General features: G+C 38.0%; 2 protein-coding genes across 2 annotated transcripts in view; both read left to right on the top strand.

Annotated features, from left to right (window-relative positions):
• The window catches only part of LOC145995353 (uncharacterized), a 37,363-nt gene extending 34,501 nt beyond the window's left edge, over positions 1-2,862 (top strand). The window contains exon 7 of the mRNA XM_083131961.1: positions 2,790-2,862. Within this exon, the coding sequence (XP_082988087.1) occupies positions 2,790-2,862 (73 nt within the window). The remainder of the gene's footprint in view (positions 1-2,789) is intronic.
• LOC145995249 (uncharacterized) overlaps positions 1-23,557 on the top strand; it is a 251,399-nt gene that overhangs the window by 61,937 nt on the left and 165,905 nt on the right. The window lies entirely within an intron of this gene.

Below are 23,557 nucleotides of genomic sequence, written 5' to 3'. Positions count from 1 at the left end.
TGTCTAGTGCACGCTGTAACCTTGTCATACGAATATCTACCCTACCACTACAAGAAGCCACGTCACAACCTCAATTTTCGAAGCTGTAGCCTCTCCATGTAAAACGATTGCGTCGTAAATATAGTAGATTTTGCTTAAATGTTTTGTGACATTCATACCACCTTTATTTTATTTGCTACAAAGGAACGTTTGGGTGTGTTGTTTATAAAGAGGAGGGTGGGGATTACATTTCTAATGCATATTGAACGAATTGGTCTTAACTCATAATCATGCCGTAAGAAGGAACGAATTCGTGGGGTAGTGCTTATCGCACTGGGCTGTGACTCTAATGGTCGTAGGTTCAAATCCCCACAGTGGCAAAAACTTTTCGTAAGCTTTATACGTTCCCATTGTTACTATTTGAATTAGTCTTCTTTGAAACTAACAACGAAATATTATACAATTAACTCTCTCTCTTTCAAAATGGATACGAGGACAGGTTTCTTATTATAAGAATTGGAAATTTTAGTGGTCTCAACGCATCTAAAATCCAAAATACTAGAGCGACGTTATTTCCTACTGAATTCTAAATCCACGTTATACACAGATAAGCTATTGGGGCCTGGACTTACAGTTTAAAGTGAGATACGAACCACTATGTGTCTCCACTTGTTATCCTGCACTGCGTAAAACAAACAGCTCCCCGCCCCCATTTTTAAAAACAAATTGACATTAAATATGGTATTTATAAGATAATCATCATTGATTTGATTGTTTTTATTACTGAACGTCAAATGAAACATTTTCCACAGTCACCTCTTCGTCCCATCTCTCCCAATATCTTTCTGTCCCTCTCTTTTCCCCCTTCCCCACCCCCCACACACATGTATCAAAATAAATATTTTCTTTGGTTTGTATGTGTATAAATATAACATTAAATACCCCCAAAAATACTATTTTTTTTCTACTTTCCGTCACCCCTCTCCCATTCCCACAACCCCTCATTATTATTGGCGTTCGCCAGACCAAGTGGTAATGTATCGACGTCTTGTAATCAGTGTGTCCTTTTCCGAGTTCCAGTCAGGTCGCATAATGTTTCAGATTCCAATTTAAATGTATCCCGAGTCGTGATTAGCCTATGTGTGCAAAAAGTATGTTAAAACGAACTCTTGACCTCAATAATACAAGTTGTGTATTTTCCTTCAGCTGTGGTTCCCTCTTTTCGCGAGAAATAACGAATTAACCTAATCATTAACTCAACAAATAAAAATGCATCTCTAAATTAATTAATGAAAACTGTTATTACACCCAAACCACTATTTTATCGTAAAAGTAAATGAAATGTCATCTCACGTAGTGAAAACAATGTGAAAATTGTTCTAATGAGTGATGTAGCTATGATTGTCAAACACATGCATGAATACATCATATTAAGCTCGTGCACTATAATAGGAACAATTTAATATTAATTTGAAATGATTAAAGGCAATTAAAACGACAAAGTAAACTTTTGCGCAATCTTTCTGCCGATTCGCATTATTGAAAAAATATTTAACCAATGGGGACGTTATCTCATATTTGGAAATGCTGCATTGGTTGAACTTCCTGTGGACAAGACCATGAGTCACGCCTCCTGCTCCTACGAATCGAACTTCACTCTGATAGGAGGATCGTATATTTCACAACACTTCCTTGTTTCAGAGTTACCAACATAATTTCGTAAGACGTTGGACTTAGAAAAAATCCATGCGACAGATTTTTTGAACATGACTGTACATAGTGGTTTGGATCCCACTATAAAATGTAGGTCCAGTCCCGATTAGCCTTACTGTGCAAAAAGTGTACTTAAAACACTAACTCGAACAAACAAACTCGTGCGCTCATTATGTATTGATCCACTGTGATATTATGGTTTGCATCAATATCTCCATGCACGGGGCAAGATTAATTTCCAGGGCGTAATCGTGGGCGGGATTTATTCGAGAACATGCAATGGGTGGGTGGAGTCTTATTTCTATGGTCGATAGAAATATCGGTCTGTTCGTCATAGTCGCATTCACATTGACTCTGTCCCCATTGTCCCCAGAAAGTTCGTCTCGATCGTAATGACTGCAAGTGCGGGTTCCAGTGCTTCAAGCGAGGTATGAGATTTTTTTAATTCTTTACGAATTGAATTTGCTTAGCATAAATTAGCATTAATTTCTCTTCTCCGCTGATGCTCGACTATTTTTCATTATGCACTCATTTAGTGCGACGTTGGTGACAAAATTGCGCGTTTCGGAAAAATAAATCATCAATCTTTTCACACTCCATCTACATCCGGGTAGAAACAGTTTTTGAGGTAAAACCCAAAGATTATCACTGACATATTGAAAATACAACGCCGTATTCAATTTCTTCCACCGTTCTCTTTCAAGCGAGTTTTCTCCTTAACCAATATGCCAAACTGCACAGACTTTTCAAAAAAAATATTTCATAAAGCTTCCTTTTACCGCCTTATATTGGAATATACAGCGTGTTTCAAAAAGAATATACGTATTTCGCATGCATATATTTATTAAACTTTAAGACATACGAAGATGAAACTTGACACACATACTTACGAACCTCTCACGTTCATATTACAGATGTTCAATATGTCCTCCAGCAGTGACACGAACAATATCACATCGATACTCAAATTCCTCCCATACTCGGGCAAGCATGTTCTTCGTCACTGATGTTACGGCAGTACGGATCCGGTTCTTCAACTCTTCCAGGTTCTGTGGGAGTGGTGGTACATAAACATTGTCTTTAATTAAACCCCATAGGAAGAAGTCACAGGGTGTCAAATCCAGTGACCGTGGAGCCCAGCTGATACATGCTAAGTCGCCAGCTCCTTGACGACCAATCCAACGGTTCGGTAGAGTTTCATTCAGATAATCACGCACTTGGCGACTCCAGTGAGGGGGTGCCCCGTCTTGTTGAAAAATGAAGTTGTCTTCGTGCAGCCTCGGAAACAACCAGTTTTGTAACATAGAGAGATACTGCTGACCGTTAACCGTGTTTCCATCAAAGAAGAATGGGCCGTAAACAGATAATCGGGATATCGCGCAAAACACATTCACTTTGGGCGAATCTCGTACATGTTCAATGAATGCATGTGGGTTCTGTAGGCCCCAAATGCGAACATTATGTTTGTTTACCTGACCACTGACATGAAACGCAGCTTCATCACTAAACACGATGCGTTGTGCGAAAGTGTTGTCATTGTCAATAGCATCAAGAATCTCGTTACAAAATGCCACACGTTTGTCATAAGGACGCAGAGCTTGTAACAGCTGTACCCTGTACGGCTTCATAACCAGCCGACGTCTCAAAACACGCCAAATTGTTGTTGTAGGAAGTTGTAACTCCCGACTGGCACGACGAGTTGATTTTGAAGGGCTACGTTGGAAAGCAGTTTGAATTCGTGCAACATTTTCTTCAGGAACACGAGGGCGGCCAGAACTCTTTCCTTTACATACACATCCTGTATCTACAAACTGTCGATACCATCTGCGAATGTTCCACCCATTCGGAGGATCAATTTGGTACCTCAACCTGAAACGTCTTTGCACTGTAATCACGAAATTGCACTTCGCAAACTCGAGAACACAAAATGATTTCTGCTGCGGAGTAGCCATTTCAAACAACTGACGGTTACCAAGCAAAACAGAACACAACTGACATCTAGCGGCTATTATATAAACTAGACTATGTATTCGTTTTTCTATTAGCCGAGCCGGGGCGCAGCGATCGATAGTTTGGACAAAATAATACTTTGTAATACGTATATTCTTTTTGAAACACGCTGTACTACCAAATCTGTACACAAATAATATAAAATAATTAACAAGCAAGTTCTAAAGATATGGCATTTACCTCAAAATAATTTGTTAAAAATGGCTACTATTGTCGAAAATCATATTCAGCACTTTCAAATACGTAATTAAAAGATCTTTAATTTAATATATAGTGTGTTATGAATGGTTGAAAAATGGTGTGGATTCAAGAGTTGCGATTTTAGTCAATAACTTTACATATAAATATAGCCCAGTTATTTTAAAATTTTACCTTGCAAAAAATAGTGCAAAGCTAAAAATTGGTGGAATTAGAAAACATTTTCCTGAATAACATACTGAAAGTTCCCACAACTTCCATGTCTGCGTCAGCCAGGTATGATTAATTCAAAATGATGGCCGCAAACTGCGACTGCCGTGCTATGGTGATATATACCCTGTTTCGGCTATCTCTGAAGCGAGCGAACGAAAACGAATCTCTGCGCAAGTAGTGACGCGAGACAGCTCCATCAATGAACACGCGAGAAGGAACGGTGTTGCGTGAGGAGGGGGAAAGCGACTGCAGCTACCAGCCTTCAAGCAGCCACTCAATCCCGTCCCTTTTCTCTGCCGCTATGCAGCCTTGCTCCAGAGATAACCGGGACAGGGTACAGCCGTTGTCATTACACTTATACTCTGTGTCTGGAATGCGTGGAGCAAGCCGCGCATAAAGGTGGAACAAAGCACTGTGCGCTGCTGCAAACGGTTGGTGGTTGCAGAAGCATTTTCCCCTATACACACTCACTTCCCCTCTCTCGCTTTCATGGTCGAACCATCTCGCGCAGAGACTTGCTTTCGTTCGCTGGCTCCAGAGAATGCCGGGACAGATTGTAGAAACATCAAGCGGCAATCGGGAGAGACTTCAGATAATACAACTACAGGAAATTTGTGCTTTTCTTTACATTTTGCATTATAGAAATTTACGTCTTCTTTAAATTAGATTTTTTGAACTTATGCAATATATTTGTTAAATACACCCTATCAAAAACAAGGATATAATTGAGATCAAAGCATATATCATTACTATCCGTTTGCAAGTATTATAATTCAATTTTCTTTCACATTGTGGCCGCTATGAAATAAATTGTTCGCATTTAATAAAAATCACAATCCAGTCAAATATATTGGTACCAAATTATCATAATTGTTTTAAAGAAATTCGGTGACAGCAGAATTTAATTAACTTGTAATCATAGTAGGAGGTCACTGACGACGTCTGAGGGAATTACGGTTGACTTCCGACAACAGTCATCAACTTGGCTCCTCAAACCACAAGGAATGGCAGCCACTTTGTTCTACATTGAGATAACTCCTATATTTCGATCTCTTCACAAAATAATATGATCACTACAAATTTTTGAGGACAGAGAATGGTGCACCCAGTGCCGGATCTTTAAACCGCAAAACCCCGCAATGCGTGGAGGCCCGAGGATGAGCAAGTCTTTAGGGGGTGTAAGCATAGGTGTAACCTGGCGGTGGCAAAGGGAAGCTCTTGCCCTCTCCCAAATTTATAGATTAATTTAAAATTTGCAAGTAATAATTACAGTGGAACTCATATTGAAGTTCCTCTATATTACATTTTCCTTCATTTTGCATTCAATCTTGGTGGTCCCAACATAGTATATTGTTTAGAAATGTTCTAATATTTTACATTTTCCCGCATATTAATTTTTTTCAGCTTGGTCTCCTGGATAACGTAAAATCGAGGTTCCACTGTATCTAAGTTAGTTTCAACAGCATTCATTTTTTTAAAAAAATTATAGATTATATAATTATATATATATAATCATTATGAACATTCTCAAGTTTAGCAAATTTATCTTCGAGAACATTCTTTTTGTGCATTTTATCTCAATATGGAAGTTCTTTTTTGGCTACTCTTCATGGGGATACGTAATATGACGTAAGAATTAATACTACACATTTGTACTGATTGAAGTTTTTTTTCAAATTGAGCTTTTTTGCCACATACCACAGAAAATATCCTTGTGACGGGATGGTTGGAACAGAAAAAAATTCTTGTATAGACTTCTATAGTATAAAGCAACAAGTACGGCAATTATGTACCAATTCCATAGAAATAGTATTCAAGGCATAAATTTCTTAGTAATCATCTAGGGTGAAATGACAACAACCCACAGTACAATGTGTCAGCGATTGCAAAGTAGTACAACAGTACCAGGAAGTATGCACTATTTTGAACTTACAGGTTCCGTAAGTTACTTTTTACAAGTAACTGGGTTTCTTTTACAGTTACTGTAACAGTAACGTACTGTTAATGATCATTGATTTGTGTAAAAGTTACACAAAATCAATGATCATGAAGACTTCCGTGTTTTACTTATGTTTCTAGTACATAATATGTATTCATATATTTACATTATTACTGCTCATAAATGATGGAAAACACAGTCAGCTTTGCTTGAACGATTATAATTAAAAAATCATTTGTATGCTGACCATGGTGTTTTGAATATGGTGTCATTGATTCCACTTGCACCTATTTCTTTCTCACCCATTCCAAGTTCAACAAGATCCAAAGATCCACTCCCTCGACAATGATTTTTTTCCTAGCTGCACAACATTCCAAACGAACACAGCAGTCTACCAAAAACAATGGAGTTTTCACATGCAATTAGAAATGAATTACAGTAAAGCGTTGATGTTCTAAATTTAGCATGCAACAAAGCATAGCTTCCTTGCCAGCAATTCCAAGAAAATCCTTTCATGTACCATCCGGAGAAGGTACATATTTTATTTTTATAGTCTTGAACAGAATTGTCCAATTTAGCTATTTCCCTACTGCAAAAATTAACTCTGTTACCGTTATAGTATGTGCTGATGTAATATGTTTTGTATAACTGTATGGTTTGACTTTTGTGAAGAAGTGGCTTTCCGAATTCCAACTGTAAACAGTTATGTAGTAGCATGTGTGTGCGTGACTCAAACTTGTTTGTAGGATTGCTTCAAAAGTCCACGTGAAAATGGAGATGCAGCTATTAAATTCTCGCATCCACTTGATCCATCAACTTCCTACTACTGGCCACAAAATATTCTGTGTCCAGTGGACATTAACAATACAAATGTATGGACATATGTACTTATTGATAAGTCAAATACTTTAGTGTGTTTGGAATGGTCAAAATATCCATGTAAAATGTGAACGGCACAATTTATTGTAGGCTACATGAAATTTTGGCAATGCATAGAGTACAATTTTTAGGTACTATCTTAATGGGTGTTACTTGGAAACTATCTTCGGGTTGAGATAATCACAAAGTTTTCCATCGCATAAAAATAGTGTCCAGGATTATTTGATAAATACATTTGAAAAACCACAATTATTACTCTTTATTCGTTTGTTCCTCAAGTGCCAGGAGGATCAGAAAATATATTTAACTTGTAAATTTTAATTAATATATAAATTCGGTAGTGGCAAGTGTTTCCCTTTGCCACCGCCAGGTTACGCCTATGCTTACATTCACACATAGTGAACATAAATTTTGAATATTGTAGCTTGAAACATATTGTACTTCAGGTTTTGTGCTAATTTTTAAGATGATTTACTTTTAATGTCATTTTATGCTAATTATTTTTTAATCACCCTGTCTCTGAACCGCCCATCCCAATTTTTTCATCAGGCATTAGTACACACTCTGAGCTACCTACATATAAAATTGTGGGGAAATTGAAGGGGGGGCATTGCATGAAATTTGCTCTTGAAGTTAGTCATTTATTTTTCTAAAAAAATACATAAAACTATATATAAAAATACATGTTTATTGATGCATTCATCTGAAACGTTATTTAAATGAAAGCTTATACTATTCTGAACAAAAGAAAACAAACTTGAAGTTTCTACGTCAAACCCGAGGGAAGATACAATCGTTTATAACTTAATGCGTGACATTCAAAGTGGAGCCGCATGTGGCGTACAGGGAGATCTTAAAAAGCGCGTAACTTCTGAACCCTTTGACTAATTTAAAAAAAAGTTGTCATTTTTGTAATCAGCATCAAAAGTTCTATAAGCATACCGAATTTCATCAAAATCGGGGATGGTGGGTGACATGGCCTGGATGAATTGACGTGGAATGACCCTAGGGTCTTTTTATGTTTCATTTAAATGTTTTTAGTTCTGAAATACACTCATTGACGAAAGAAAGTTAAGCATCCAGAAGGAATGGTTCAATTTGAACGTAGTTTCGCACACGTGTGTACCTTCGATAGGTATGTAAATGATTATAGTTGAAATGATTTGTAACGTCTAGAACGGTCACCAGAGTGCATTAGTTGTGTGATAGTGTTATGAGGCCTGATAGCGTTCCTAAGGCGTGTGTGGAGCGTCAGTCAGTCAGTCAACATTGTGAGAGAAGGTGATCAACACAGAGAATGCCTCGTAGACGTATCAGACAGCTCACCTGCACTTGAAGGAGTTCGAAAAAGGCCGTATTGGGAGTCTGCATGAGGACAATAGGTAGAATCGTGCAATTGCCGGGCATCTTGGGCATTCAGATGTCACAATGGCCAGATGTTGGTACCAATGGATACGTGAGGGCACCTACAGACGTAGTGAAGGTTACGGTCAACCAAGACTGGCCACACCAAGGGAGGATCGCAGTATTGTGCGCCAAGCATTTTGCAACCCCATCACACCTGCGTCTTCTATCCGCACACATATACAGGACTCTCTACAACACCCTGTGTCATCCCGCACCTGGTCGTAGACTGGTAGCAGCCGGACTACGAGTTCACCGTTCCATGTGGAGGCTGCCGTTAACAACAGAACACAAACGGCTGCGTTTGGAGTGTTTCCGTAACCGGAAGGAATGGACTGCTGACGACAGTGACGAGTGGCGTTGCATCATGTTCAACGATGAATCTCAGTTTTGCATTACCACGGATGACTACCGTGTGCGAGTATGGCGGCGCCGAGGGGAGAGGACACATCCTGCCAATGTTCTGGAGAGACACGTCGACATTACCTATGCCATCATGGTATGGGGAGCCATTGGGTATGACTTCAGATCACCTCAGGTAGTGGTTCTGGGGATTCTGACGGCACAGCGCTACGTCGCGGACATAATGCGTCCTCATGTCTTACCCCTCTGAGACAGCATCCTGGTACAGTCTTTCAACACGACAACGCTCGTCCGCACACGGTACATGTGTCTATGGACTGCCTGCATCATGTTGAGGTACTCCCGTGGCCAGCAAGATCGCATGATCTGTCCCCGATAGAACATGTAAGGGATCAGCTCGGACGTCAACTCCGACCCAGTGCCGATTTGCAGGATATCGAGGGCCAGTTACAGCGGGTGTGGACCGACTTGCCTCGGGAGAGGATACAAAGGCTCTACGACTCCATTACGAATCGAATCGGCGCATGTATCAAAACCAGAGGGGGTGCCACATCCTACTGATATGGGGTCAGCACACTCTGTTATCCGTTGGATCTGATCTTGTAATATTTGCAATACAGTCAGATAACCTGTCAACAGGCGCAGTTTCATTTCATTTCCACCCCTCCTTCTAGGTGCTCAGAGTTGGTGGCCTGGGTCTTAAATTTAGCTTGAAGAGCTGCTACAGCTTCTTCTAAACTTTGAAAATTATCCAATGTGGCCAAATCAGTATATTTCTGAAGCAGCAATTTGAGTTCAGAATCAATTTTAAGAAGAGGGTCCATGCATTGTGATTGCAAATTTGTAATTTCTAATTGAAGACTGGCATTGAGTGTAGTTTGTAAAGCTTGTAAATCACTTCTTAATTTCTTGACTCTGACATCAAGCATCAGAATCTCATCACTGTGATCTTCATGTCTTGTATGGCCAAATATATCATTAGGCATTTTTGTTTTAGTGGTTATTTATTATTGAATATCTGATTCTTAATTCTATAAAAAAGGGTATAAGCTTGTCATAAGATCCAGGGACTTCAATATATAAGCAGTCACCAGCAGAAACAGTATAAACAGTGCCAGAAACCATGTTTGAGTGCTTAATTCTATAAATATTTCTCCCTACTGAAATTTTAACATCACCCTCAGGGGTTGTAATAAATTGCAATTGCCCACCTACAGGTAATTGGTAATGATTTAAATTATTGTTAAATATGTACAATATTTTGCCTGTTTCATCATCAATATCTGTAAGTATGCTGTTCAGATGAATAATTAACAAGCCACTTAGTTTAGATATGATATCAGAAGAGGGTTGTGGTGTTGGCAGCTCCATAATAGCCTGTTTTTTGAACCCAAATAAGTTCATAGGCATGTTTATTTATTTCAAATCATGCTCTGTGTTTGGGCATTGATTGCCATTTTTCAAATCACAATGACCCCATGGTAGAGTATGTATGCCACATGATAAAATGCATCTCTTATCATCATGTGGGTCCAGAGCCACTTTTCTTACAATATTGCTAGTCAATACGTGATCCACACTCTGAATTCTGGATTCTGATGTTCTGATTTTGCTACATGATTTGAGGCAATTTTTATAATCTTCAAATTCAAGCTCTTTTTCCACAGTCACTCTGCCAATGCCCTTGGCATTTTTGGCAACAACACCACTACATGTTTCAAAGCTATACATCTTGGCCCTTAACCCAGCAAATGCCACAATAACATCACCAAGTGTCTCATCTTTTAACTTGCCAGGCACCTTTTTGTTGTGGTGTTGAATCTCTGTATGCTCACTGGTATCAAAGTATTTAAACAATTCAGGCTGTGCTATATCTTGATAAACATCTTCTGTTTTAATATCAAGAACAAAACTATCCGTGTCCATGTACATCAATTTTACACGATCCTTATAAAAAGGTTTCAACACATCATAATACAATTTTAACATGTGTAATTTGGCCAATTCTAATATCACAGCCCCTACATAAATAGGTTTATCAAACTTAATCTTTGTTTTTTTCATGTTGAAAAGTGCCATATTTTTATCATAAATTCTTCTATAATTGAAATTAGGCTTTGCAACCAATTTTTTGCTCAGGCTGGGGTCAGTAATTATTTTAACATCGGTATGTTTTCTGACATTTTCAATAGTTTTGCCATATACAGAATTGACCATCAATTTAAACAAGGTCTTATCAAATTGGCTTATTGCAGATGTTCGAAGCTCTGTGTTTGTATCAATATATGGCTTCAACCATCTTGAGTGCCTGAACCTCAAAACTTTGCCAATTTTGGTCACTTGGACACCATGATGCATCAGGAACTGGAGGTTTTTGTAATATATGACATAACCCTGTTTTGGCTCCAGTGTCATCATCAATTTCTTCTGTTTAGAGCCAGGTGAGCACTTAACCTCAGGAATTGGGGGCAGATCAGAAAATATGTTGTGTAAATTATCAGGAATTGTCAGATCAACCTCTAAGAAGAGGCCATAGTTACTATCATCAAAATCCTTAAGATTCTCAATATTAAAATCTTCGACCCATTCAAGCCCTGAATATGGCAATTTATCCATCATGGCATAACCATACAGGCTGTTTGCATCCACATACAGTATATAATTTGATGGCCGTGCTGGATTATAATCACGAATATATTTGTTATTAGCTCTGGCATATCTCTGAGAGCATTGCACCATGCCCCCTCTTATACATTGCTCCATGAACAGATACATATCTTGATCTTGGATCAGTTCCAATTGCATTTCAGTGTTCAAAAATATTGCAGACCATGCTAGGCCCGGAGCACTGTAAAAATAAATTGGATCCAGCTCATAATTTTGCATGGAAGATTTTCTGAATGCCTGCAATATATCAGCTAAGAGGGTCACATCAAGTTTCAAATATGCCATGTGATAATCACCAAATGTCTGACATTTTAAATTTTTCCACATCAACTGGGCATGGTGATAATCTTCATCAGTGATTCCAGATCCTCTGATTTTGCTGTAAAACTCTTGTTGCGGTGGCAGAGAACACTCATCAAATTTAGAAAAATCTGTAACATAGTCATATGGATATACACCCTTCCGCCTAATTAATTTCAGGTCCTGATTTGGAAACAAAGCACATGTGATTTTGAATTGATCATCAGATAATTGAGTGGCCAGTGTAGCCAGGCTAGCCGATAAAATTCTGTAAGAATCAAGAAATCTTATGTGAATAGGAACACCATTAACTTTAATTATTTTGCTAATAGCAATATATTTCTCATCATTTTCAGCTAAAATATTTAAATTCTGCTTGTCAAACCCCTCGTACCTGATCAAATGATGAAAATCATAATTGGATGCTCCATGGCAAAATATAGGGACAAATTTTGGTGTCTGGATCTTAATATTACAGCTATTACACGGGGCCATTTTGAATTTACCATCTGTATGGGAATGGTGTTTCACCTTGATTTTTGTATCTGAAAATTCAGAATCACATACCGGGCATTTTTCTGCATTGTTGAAATCTTCAATCTGTTTCTCTGTTAAAGGCAACATGGGTTTTGATTTTAATAAGATATTAGATGCTATGTCATGGCACTCATTTTCTATTCTATGTGCAAATTTTTTGATGGCATCTGCTCCCATGTATGAATATTCTTTACTAACAACACCATCCTGTACAATCACATAATAAAAGCTGGAAGGTTCATGTAGCTGGTATGGTGTAATTGAAGATTCTTCAGGATCTGGATTGCAGAATGCAAGGGGTTTGAGGTTTGATTCAAAATCACAGACTATATATGCTGGGTGTTCCAACAAGGCTTCAAACTTTTTGAATTTTGCATTTTCTCTTGGATTGGGCATCACCATATGAACAGGTTTATGATTTTTACAGTATTTTAAATGTTCAATTAACTTGTTTTTAGCAATTTCTGCATTCTCTTCCCGAACCCCATTCACCATTTTTTGACCATCAAATACAGTTAAACATCTTCTGCACAACTTAAATATTCTATTAGATTTGTCTAGTTGTGTTCTCACTAAAGCTTCAAGACTGTGTATCAGAGTGTAATGATATGTGCCATCCCCTTCAATTAAGAGCAAATCAATCGGAATAGCAGAATCATCAACAAATGTACTGATTCTGAGAGGTTCTATCAAGCAATTGCCACGGCCAGTGGAACAAATAAATACATTAATAGATAATTGTTTATCATTGATATTCCTGGCCTTTTTTTTTCAAATTTATCAATATTCTGAACAGACATTGGATATTCTAAACCCTCCATTGCTTCATCAAAATCTTGTTCATGTTGTTTGTAATAACTTATTCGCTCAGGATGCCTTGAAACTGGAAACAAAGCAGCTAAAATACACCACAAAAAGCATTTCTCATCATTATTTTTTATATTAACCACGGCTTGTTTGTTTTTAATATTGGCAGGTAATGGCAAATATGTAGATCCTTGTAATGGGCTGAATTCAGAAATATTAACATATAACTTGTGTGGAGATCCGCATAGGCTCCATCCAGACTCTTTTGCTGCAAATTCAGAGTGTTTAATATTTAATTGATCTATCAAACTGCTTATTATTTTGTCTGAATTTGCATTTGAATATACAGGTACAGTTTCTGTTATGTGGGGCTGTGTAAATTTTGTGCCATTTGGCTTCTTATATTGTGTAAACAATTTGAGGGACAGCTTATAAGAGCCATTTTGTGTATTTAGAATTGCCTGCACATCAGGATTTACACTGTTCAAAAAATTCTTAATGTCACATCTTGGCTCTGATACAAACCGATAATCCCTTAATTGGCCATTAAAACTGCTATGGATAGGTGGTTCATAGCGTGGCTGCTTTGCAGGTCCAGCATTAAGAGGTGCTTCATGCTTCCTTTTCAGACCAGATGTAGATGGTTGCGGGGGCAATGTTGATGACTGTGCAGAGCAAGTATCTTTATGTTTATATGTGAAATATTCCATGCTATATTTTCTATGGCATTTGGGGCATATTTTTGTGGGAGTTCTGCATTTGTCTGGATTACAAATCTTTTGGTGCTTAGCCCAATTGGGGCTGGATATATTCTTATTGCATTGATTACAATATTTTTGATTCGGCATTTTTGTTGTTGTTTATTATATAAAATTTCTTGGGGTTCAAATCAAAATTCTATGCTTAATAATAAATATCAGTTGGGTTCAGCAGTGTGATTTGTGTGTGTATATGTGTGTGTGTATGTGTGTTAATATTTTTGGCCTTGGTATTTTTGTTGTTGGTTTATTATATAAAATTTCTTGGGATTCAAATCAAAATTTTATGCTTAATAAAAAATATCAGTTGGGTTCAGTGCAGACAAAAAACTGCATAGCTCTATGTCAATTAGTTCTTGAGATATTAATTATTTTGTATTTAGGAACCACTTTGGCCCCCCTGCCAAAAATTGGCTTTTATTGCATCAGTGTATATTGTCTCTATGACCTTACTTGGGTTATTCCGCCAAATTATATGCTTCAAGTCTCCTATACTTTGGTGGAGCCTGTTCAGGTTCTATCCCCCGCGATGTGGTTCCACTGCCGATCCAGCAATGGTGAAGAATCTGCACTGTGCCCTGGCTTATATAGATTTACAGAGCCAATAGAAACCCTGCTTATTTAAACCAATCAGAAAACACCACATCATCACATTATGTCATAACTATTTAATCAATTAATATTGCACAACATGATGCAATAGAAGTGGACCGGGAAGTAAATATGTATGGAAGTGGGTGGGGGTGGGGGTGGGTGGGGGGTGCATCTTGGCTTAGTTTTAAGTGCTGTGTTCAAAATAAAAATATAGTGGCTGGTAGCTATATCCAAGCCCTATTATAATTTTTGTTTCTGCATTCTGTCACTAATTTTGATCCTAGAATAATTATATTTATGGGGGTGACTCTGCATGGCACCCGGAGCAACATACTGAAATTTTGAAAAAATCGATTATTTTATTTTTGCAATTTTTACTAGTTTTGATCCTAGGCCAGTTATATGCCTGGGGGTGACTCTGCATGTTCCCCAGAGCAACATACTCAAATTTTGAAAAAATCGATAATTTTTTGAATTTTGATTATCGTGGTTATATACATAGATGTCAATTATATTATAATTGGGGACTTGTCCTAATGCATCAAAGACCGTTAAAGTTTGTAATCACAAAGGTACACTTGCATAAGTCGATGTATAACATAAACCAAACAACTGTTGCGTGTCAATCTCCTCAAGCCGTCGCAAAGAAAAAAAAGACTAATCTCGACGTTTCAACATTTACCGTTGATTAATTTGACACAATCCAAAAGGGAAGGGGAACAATTGTTAACATGAGCCACCATTCTCTTTACCTATGTAACTGTCTAAACGAGTACGTTCAAAAATGGCTATTCAAACAGGAAAAATTTTAATCATACAAGAAGAAACCGATTTCTTTATATCTTTAAGAATTTCTGTTTGATTTATTTCTCAACAACAAATATAAAACAATCCTTTTGGATTTAACATTAACAGTCATGTCACTCAAAGAGGACAAAATTCAGAACAGGTGCAATATAGCATGCCACGCTATTTGCGAAAAAAACTTACAGTTCTAACAATCTACAGTCATTATTTCGTAATGGTATGATTTCTCGCGCATGGGTATTGATGCTACTATATTGGTATTTAGGTAAGTTTTAATTCAGGTTGGTAATGCGAGGGTTGCGACGTTCGAATAAAAAAAAAGGGAATATAATTAAGCGCAAGATTCTGACAAGCTCCCCAACGATTCATAAGCAGCACTCTAAACATGAAGAGGAACTTTCATCATATGATAGCTCGCATAGTCAAAAAGGAGTCGCGTTTGAGTATCCCATATTACAGTCATTATTCCACGTGGGTAACGTTCGTATGTCCGACACTTTATGCAGCCTACGTTTAAGTCAATTCCCTTTGGGGGCAATTAGGCTTGGTTACTGTTCATGCAATCAACACACGACGCTCGCTTATCACCACAAAAGGGGGGGAATGGAACGTCAAATGCGAGTTCGCAGATAAAAGTTCTGAAGCAAGCAAACTACAGGATTTCAAGATAGTAGTGTCCGATTTACCTTATTTATGTTCCTTTGGTATCTCCTTCTAAATCATTCTCTCTCGTCCGTTCCGGGTACCCATTACTACAGCCGAGAATTCCCACTTGAGTCCGGAAGCGTAGCTGGTAAGAAAAAGGTCTTCCGTCTCGATATGGTCCTGGTGGCACTCAAAGGAACAGGCACTCTAGGCGAAGGTTTCCTCTGTTGCTGCTTGGAAGCCTGGTTGCGAACTGAAGGTTACCCCGATCGGAATCATCGGGGAGAAAAAAAAGGGGGGGAGAGTAGTTTTCATTATCACCGCTTGACGGCGAGAAGCTCCAAACACCGTAATGCTGCCGTCTATAGGGTTTATTTGAGAGCTTATTTAAACAAACATGGTCTATATCCGTACCATATCGTACGTGTAATATTCGCAAGTGAGAGGTAGAACTTGTGAATATTACATCCTACAGGAAGTATTGGCCCTGTTATTGGATGCTGTGCCATTGAACGTCCGTCAGGAACTGTGCATTCAGCACGATGGTTCATAGCCTCACTTTACATGTGACGTTCGGAGACATCTTAACCGAAGATTCGGGCAAAGATGGATAAGTCGTGGTGGTCCAACCGCGTGATCCCCACGACCGCCGGATTTAATGCCACTGGACTATTTCTTGTGGGGTCGTATGAAGAATATGGTGTACGAGACTCCTGTACAGACAGAGGACGAACTGCTGGCACGAGTTATGGTCGCTGCACAAGAATTTGACCTGACACTAGGTGTGATGGAGCGAGTGTACAGGGACATGATTCGTCGGTACAATGTGTGCAACAACGTTGGTGCTCGTCACATCGAGCCACTGTTGTAGTTGAGCAGTGCCGTATGCGACACATCCAGTGCAGAAGACAGAAACAAATTGTTGCGTTCCACTGGCGACACAAGTATTATTGTGATCAATAAATAGTACGTTTATTTTTGTTCCCTTAGCATTATTACTAAATAAATTTGCTTGTATTATGTACTGAGTTACACGTCATTCAATTCTGTACCTTACGTAACACCTCATTTGACATGGTTGTAATAAGTGATTACACTTTAGGTCATCAGGTGATCTTCTGACGTCATGTACTGCCTACCCGGTTGCATACCAACACAGGTACATCCGACACATTGTCATGGTTCCTATTCCAAATATTGTCTACTCAGTCCCCTCTACTTGCCCTAGAAGTTTGTAAGGGGAATTTCTGTATGTATTGTATGTATGTCTGTGTATATACAAGGTGTCGCAAAACTCTTTCAACAACGCTTGGGTGCTAGTAGATATCATAAAAACAAGTAACTTTTCCCTATAAAGTTTACCTCGAAAGCGTTTAGTTTCTGCGCTATAAGCGCTTAAAATCTATCCTGTACGTATGTAACCCAACACAGCAAACGCTTGCTCTCACATAACTACCAGGGGCGCGTGGCAGGGTTGCCACTAGCGTTTCTCGTTAAGAGAAACGACTTAAAAACAACAACTTGGGAGTCTTGCCTGAGCAAAATCCAAAACATTAATGATACTTACGATGTTGTAAGAAGCATTCACAGTATTTATAAAGTGACCAAGACAAATAATGGGCAGACTGAAATTCAAGATTAATCATTCTAAAATATCTCCATAATTGATTGATTGATTTAGTTTGTTTTAATTCGCTTTTCTGCCACCTTTGGCTAATCGCGAAGATGAGGATGATATGATGAAATAACAAATGACACCAATGTCGAGGCCAGGATTTAAACTCGAAACACCTGGCGCTGTAGCGAGCTGTGCTAACCATATCACCACAGAGTGATTCGTGTATCATGCAATATCAACAATTGCAAGGGACACGTGAGATAGGGGAAATCCACGAACGAAGAAATGTAAACATGATGTGTTTGCTGCCTCGTTTCGAACACGCAGACTGTAATGTTATTACAATTTATTTATTAGAAAATTGTGAACTAGCACTATTGCGAATCGAGTTCGTTATAAAAACCAGGCTGAACAAAAACATAAATCTCCGACAGATTAATATTCTTGAGCCAATTCGGTGACTGAGTACGTTTAGTGATCAACACATGATCTCTCTACCGAATGTTCCGGACACGAGTTCCGACCTGGACAAAGGTGTCACTGGATTTTTCGTCCTCGTTTTTACTATTTGTCTGAAAGTGCAGAAAAATGACCTACAATGAGCAGAATATAAATTCACAAGAATTATTCCGGAAATTCATCTAGATGTCAGAATCTCGCTCGTTTGCTAGAAAACGTTGTTTCCAGGGTGAACTAAAAGTTGACATTTTGGTGCCTTCCAAAAATGTTTCTCTTACATTTCAACGTTGATATCAATTTGCTACAATGAATGATAAATATGTACTATTTATGACGTGTACTCAATGGTTTGATTTTGATTATTTTTTTTCACGTTCGATGATAAGAATGCAAAGCAAAGACACAAAATGAGAAAACTAATTCCCACACATGAAAAGAGTGTAAATTACGTGGATTTCTCTTGATGTATCAATATCAAACGATATCGTGAAGTGCTGAACAAACTAGTACTGGTACCTTCCCTTTTGGATTGTGTCAAATTAATCAACGGTAAATGTTGAAACGTCGCGATTAGTCTTTTTTTTCTTTGCGACGCCTTGAGGAGATTGACACGCAACAGTTGTTTGGTTTATGTTATACATCGACTTATGCAAGTGTACCTTTGTGTTTACAAACTTTAACGGTCTTTGATGCATTAGGACAAGTCCCCAATTATAATATAATTGACATCTATGTATATAACCACTACCTCATTTCCCCTATTCGTTTAAGAAAAAGGCAAAAGAACGGAATTTTTAGGATTACGCCCGTTCTCTTGGATTCCAGTGAATAATGGAACCTGACGCCACCTTTCTGTTGTCTGATTAGTGTTTGGGAATAATCGCGTAGCAGGAACGTCGCGTTAGTTTGTGTTTTGTATCTCTTGTCTAGGTGTGGGTGCTGACAAGGGTAACTTTACCACGCGCTTCCATTACATTATTATTATACTAATTCGGGTCAGTTAGCACCGCCCTACACAAGCGTTACAAGGAAGATCAAGTACGCGCACCTGTTAGCCTGGCTGGAAGAAGGTACGGCTCGATCACATGACCGTCCTGAATACCTGCCCACACATTGATAGCAAATCTGTGCTGGAATCCCCGGACATGCATCGCATGAGGGGTTTCGTCTGCCCAGATATGGCTGTTTCGAGAACTGAGAACACACTCCCTACGGAATTTACATTCATCTGTGAACAGAACTCGAATTGGAAACTGGGCTCGTCGATGCAACGGTGAAGAAACCATGTGCAGAAGTTAACACGTGGTATAAAATTGACTGGTCTCAAAATCTGTCTCTTTGGTGGTTGTAAGGATGTAGTTGTTGATCATGCAGAACCTCCCACACGATGCTGCGTGAAACACCCATTGCACGCGCAATTGTTCGCATACTTGTTGACGGGATGGTCCTGTTCAATGTGGTGCAGTACAGCCTGTTCCAATTCGGGCGTGCGACGTCTCTTTGGAGCACCACAGTCCTTCCTGTCGGCGGTGAATGTACCTCGTTCTCGTAGCCGTTGCGTAATGCTGGCAAAAATAGTATGGATAGCGCTCTTGATACAGCCGACGATTTGCTTTTCCATTCCCTTCCGCTGCGCCATACACAAGAATCATGTCTTTGTATTCTGAAAAAGTGCACTCAACCATGTTCATCGGAGAAGCACAGGCACGTGAATGGGGCTTCAGGCAGGAAACCGCGGCAGAATAGACGTCACGTGCTATCAGGTGATCTTCTGACGGTACGTTTCCGGACATGGGTTCCTATTCCAAATATTGTCTTCTCTGTCCCCTCTACTAGCCCTAGGAGTTTGTAATATATGTAATATGTACTGCATGTATCACCACCCCCGACGGATTGAAGGGCAAAACTCCTGCACCTGCAGTGAATCGAGACTGGAAGCGACCCAGACCTAGTGTCCTATGAGCTTCGAAGACCTTCATGATAAATTAATAGATTCATAATTAAAGAAAGAAATATTTTGACTTTCACTTCTTATTCCTTGAATTACTTATTAAATTTCTCAGGATTTCACACTTCTTAGAATCTAAAATTTAGTGAAACATATAGCCTAATGCTTACTTCCAATTCTTCATCTTGATAACGCACAAATATACCCTGAACGGAATTACATTTTACAAGTGTAACAGTTATCACGAAACGAACTGTATAAGCTTAGGAAAGTAGTGTATGTGTGTGTGTACAGTACAGTTACAGTAAATATACTGTGTGTAAGTAACAAGGAATTTTGTTCCTTATTTTCCAAATAAACCACACATATTGAACTGCTGTATACGTGTGCTGATGAGTTCGGAGTGCTACTCAGAACTCGAGTGACTCAGTGGTTCTCAAACGTTTTTCTCATTGTACCCTTTACTCGTAAGCAAACGTCTAATGTACCCCCATCATTGGTTTTCTCAGCATAGTGGGTTTTGGGGAAATTTTTTGGCTCTGATTGGTGGGACGTTTTTGATCTGTTAGAGGCGTGTATCTGCAATAGAGCAAAATGACATTCGGGCTGTATGTGGAAAGATGGTAAACAAATAATCAATTGAATCCTATGTTTATTATTTTATTGGTGTTCCTACGTTTACAATCTTTACGACAAACTATAATTTTTCATATATTTTCTCCAGAGTTGTTTAATAAGTTTGTAAACCAACTGTCTAGTTTTTATTGTAAATCCTTAAAGTTTCTAGTGAGAAGGATATGCCTGCATAGCCTGACACAATTTCTTGATGCCTGGCTGTACACTTGAAACTTTCAAGCTGAGATTCTGTTCTAAATTTAGTATATTATAGATTTCGAACGAGTATTTTATTACAAAACATATGAAGCAATGATAAGAAAGAGTGTCAGTGACAAAATTAGCCTTATTTTCCTGTTGGGTGTTAAAGCTATGAAGTCTGAAAGAATGAAGTCTGCCCTGAACACCTGCGGAAAAAATGTTGTGTGGGTGTTCTCGACATTTCTCTTTCTAGCTGACCCCTTTCATGTCGTTCATGCCGAGTCCCGTGGCGAAGTGATTAGCACATCGCACTGCGACTCTAGGGGTCCCGGGTTCGAATCCTGACTTAGGCATGGACGTTTGTGATGTCTATTCATCAATTTCATCATATCATCACTCATCCCCATCTTCGCAAGTTAGTCAAATCTGGCACAAAAAGTGAAGTAAAATAAATCAAATCAAGTCGTTCGTGTACCCCTGGGGTTAGGCGTACCACAGTTTGAGAACCACTAATCTAGATTACTCGTAAACACTCAAGTTCCTTTTCTCTGCACCAATCAGAGAGTTGAACCCCTGATTTCAACTACATACTTTGTGAGCACCCACGACTGTTAACCTACAAGGAGAGGTAAATTACGTCTGAAAGTCTTTCCACTCACTAGGATAACTTAACTGGGCCCCTCCCACAAAATCGTAGAACCATAAAATTACGTATGTAATGAAAGCTAAATGGCTCAAGTAACCTAATGATACCTAGAGATATTTTAATTTAGTTATATAAACGGCTATCATTTGAATTCCTAGTTTATTAATAACAACTGAATTTGATTGTTAACAATTTGGATCTTATAATATACATTCAAAGACTGCATCAAAATCAATTAACAAAGAATTTTAAAAATATCACAATAACATTTAAATAAATAACGCTTAATTACAACGTGAACTTGGCCTGTGGTTTTATATCTCCTAGTATTGTTTCCTATTTTACATAGCATCTCACCTTCTTTTGGATAATCGCGACAATGAGTATGAATGATAGTAAAATTGGTGAAATGACGTATGCATGCAAGAAAAACCTGTGTCTGATCTAGGGCTCTAACCTGGATCCTTTATTAGGAAGATCGTGAGTCGATTTGCCAACATAGAGAAGTGGAAAAGTGACGGACAATTACAAAAAGAGAGAAAAACACAATGGTCGATATAAATTGTCACCAAAATTATAAGTGTGCCAATAATACTTATATTTATTTACTGCATTATTTTATACGATTTTTATTTCCGTTTATGATTTCTCCATTAAAATTTCTACGATAGTCAGATTGTCGATGTTTTGTTATCATTTCTCACTGGTTCTGGCTGTAAACCTCTTGTTCGGTAAATAAATATAAAAGAAATCAGCAGTGATGAGAAGGGTTGGCTCGGGTGGACCCAGCCCAGTTTTCCCCATGCGGGTTAAGGCAGTTAAAAAGTGTTTTTTTTTGTTTTTTTCATAAAATGTAAATTGTTGCTTTAAATACTTGTGAGGTTCTAGGATTGATAATTCTTTTTGGAAAACATGTAAAGAAAAGGCTTAGCAGAGTTTAAAATACTAAAAATAATGAATGTAATACAAGTCACAGTATTTTTTTTTCAGGCTATATTTTCCAAATCATTCTAGAAATGGACTTTTTACATAAATAAAAAGAATATATATATATATATATATATATATATATATATATCCAAGACACAAAAAGAAAAAGTATCAGAAACTTTTAGATAAAATGTTTGCATTCATTGATGCAACATAGTTGAACAAAGCTTAAGCCGGATTTAGAAGAAAGCAATTCCTTTATAACATTTTTGCTAGCATAAATGCTATGTAAATACTTTCAAAAATCTTATAGCATATAGTACATTACACGCAAGCAATTCATGTAACTTTTAGGCTAGCTTTTGCAATTACAATGTATAACATATATACAGCATGAAAGGCACGTCTAGTTACACCATCTATGCTGAGTGCACGATTCTTACATTTGAAACAATTAAAATATTCTTCCATACGTGTACAGTAAACGTTGTAAAGTATGTATTTAAGCAGCGCCATTGTTCTGTACCTAATAACGTTATTCCTCTCGGTTGAATAGTTATCGGCTTTTAAAAATGTGAAGTAACACATTGTTTACATCTCACGCGGCCGCCATTACACCTCTACTTTGACCTAGAGGTCGCTTCTGATTGGTTATGCTACGAAAAATGCTACGGGAATAGGACGAGTTCTATCCTTGAGAAATACCATGGCATCTGAAATGCCATAAGATTTTTCACTTTACACGGTAACATTTTGGTCATGGCACAAATATTGAGAAAAATGCTAAGGAAAATGCTTTCGTCTAAAGCGGGCCTTATAATTTTGAATTGTGGGAGCATTTTGGTTATCAGTCACTTCCTTATGTGGGGAAAACAATAGTGGCACATCATAGTTTCAACTGTGATGATCAATTGATACAATAAAGTTTTGCATATTTAAGCATTACAAGGGAGAATTGAGTACATTTTATTGAAATGTCGTTAATTGTGGCATAATTAGGGTTACAAGATTGCTATAAGTCAATAGTAAGACATAATGTCACAAAATGTAGGACTTTGAGTAAAAATGTAAGACACAAAACATTCACAATAAATAATACATATTTGCAGAACATGTCAGAAAGTAATTTAAAATTTACGCTATTTCGCTTTTAAAAAATATGATTTCTTAATAAATTCTTAAATGCAAAATTTCCAAACTTGTAATCAATACTACACAATACACTTCTTACTACTTGTATTAACTGATACTTCTCAAAGGAGCCAATTTTTATTTAAAAAATCAGGTCAATTATAATGAACCCCAGTACCAAACTTTTTACAGACTT

The sequence above is a fragment of the Lepisma saccharinum genome, chromosome 11 (genome assembly GCF_977018435.1).
Source record: "Lepisma saccharinum chromosome 11, izLepSacc3.1, whole genome shotgun sequence".
In the NCBI taxonomy this organism is placed as follows: Eukaryota; Metazoa; Arthropoda; class Insecta; order Zygentoma; family Lepismatidae; genus Lepisma; species Lepisma saccharinum.
Note: the sequence above shows the minus strand (reverse complement) of the source record. Positions and strands in the feature narration are given on the sequence as shown.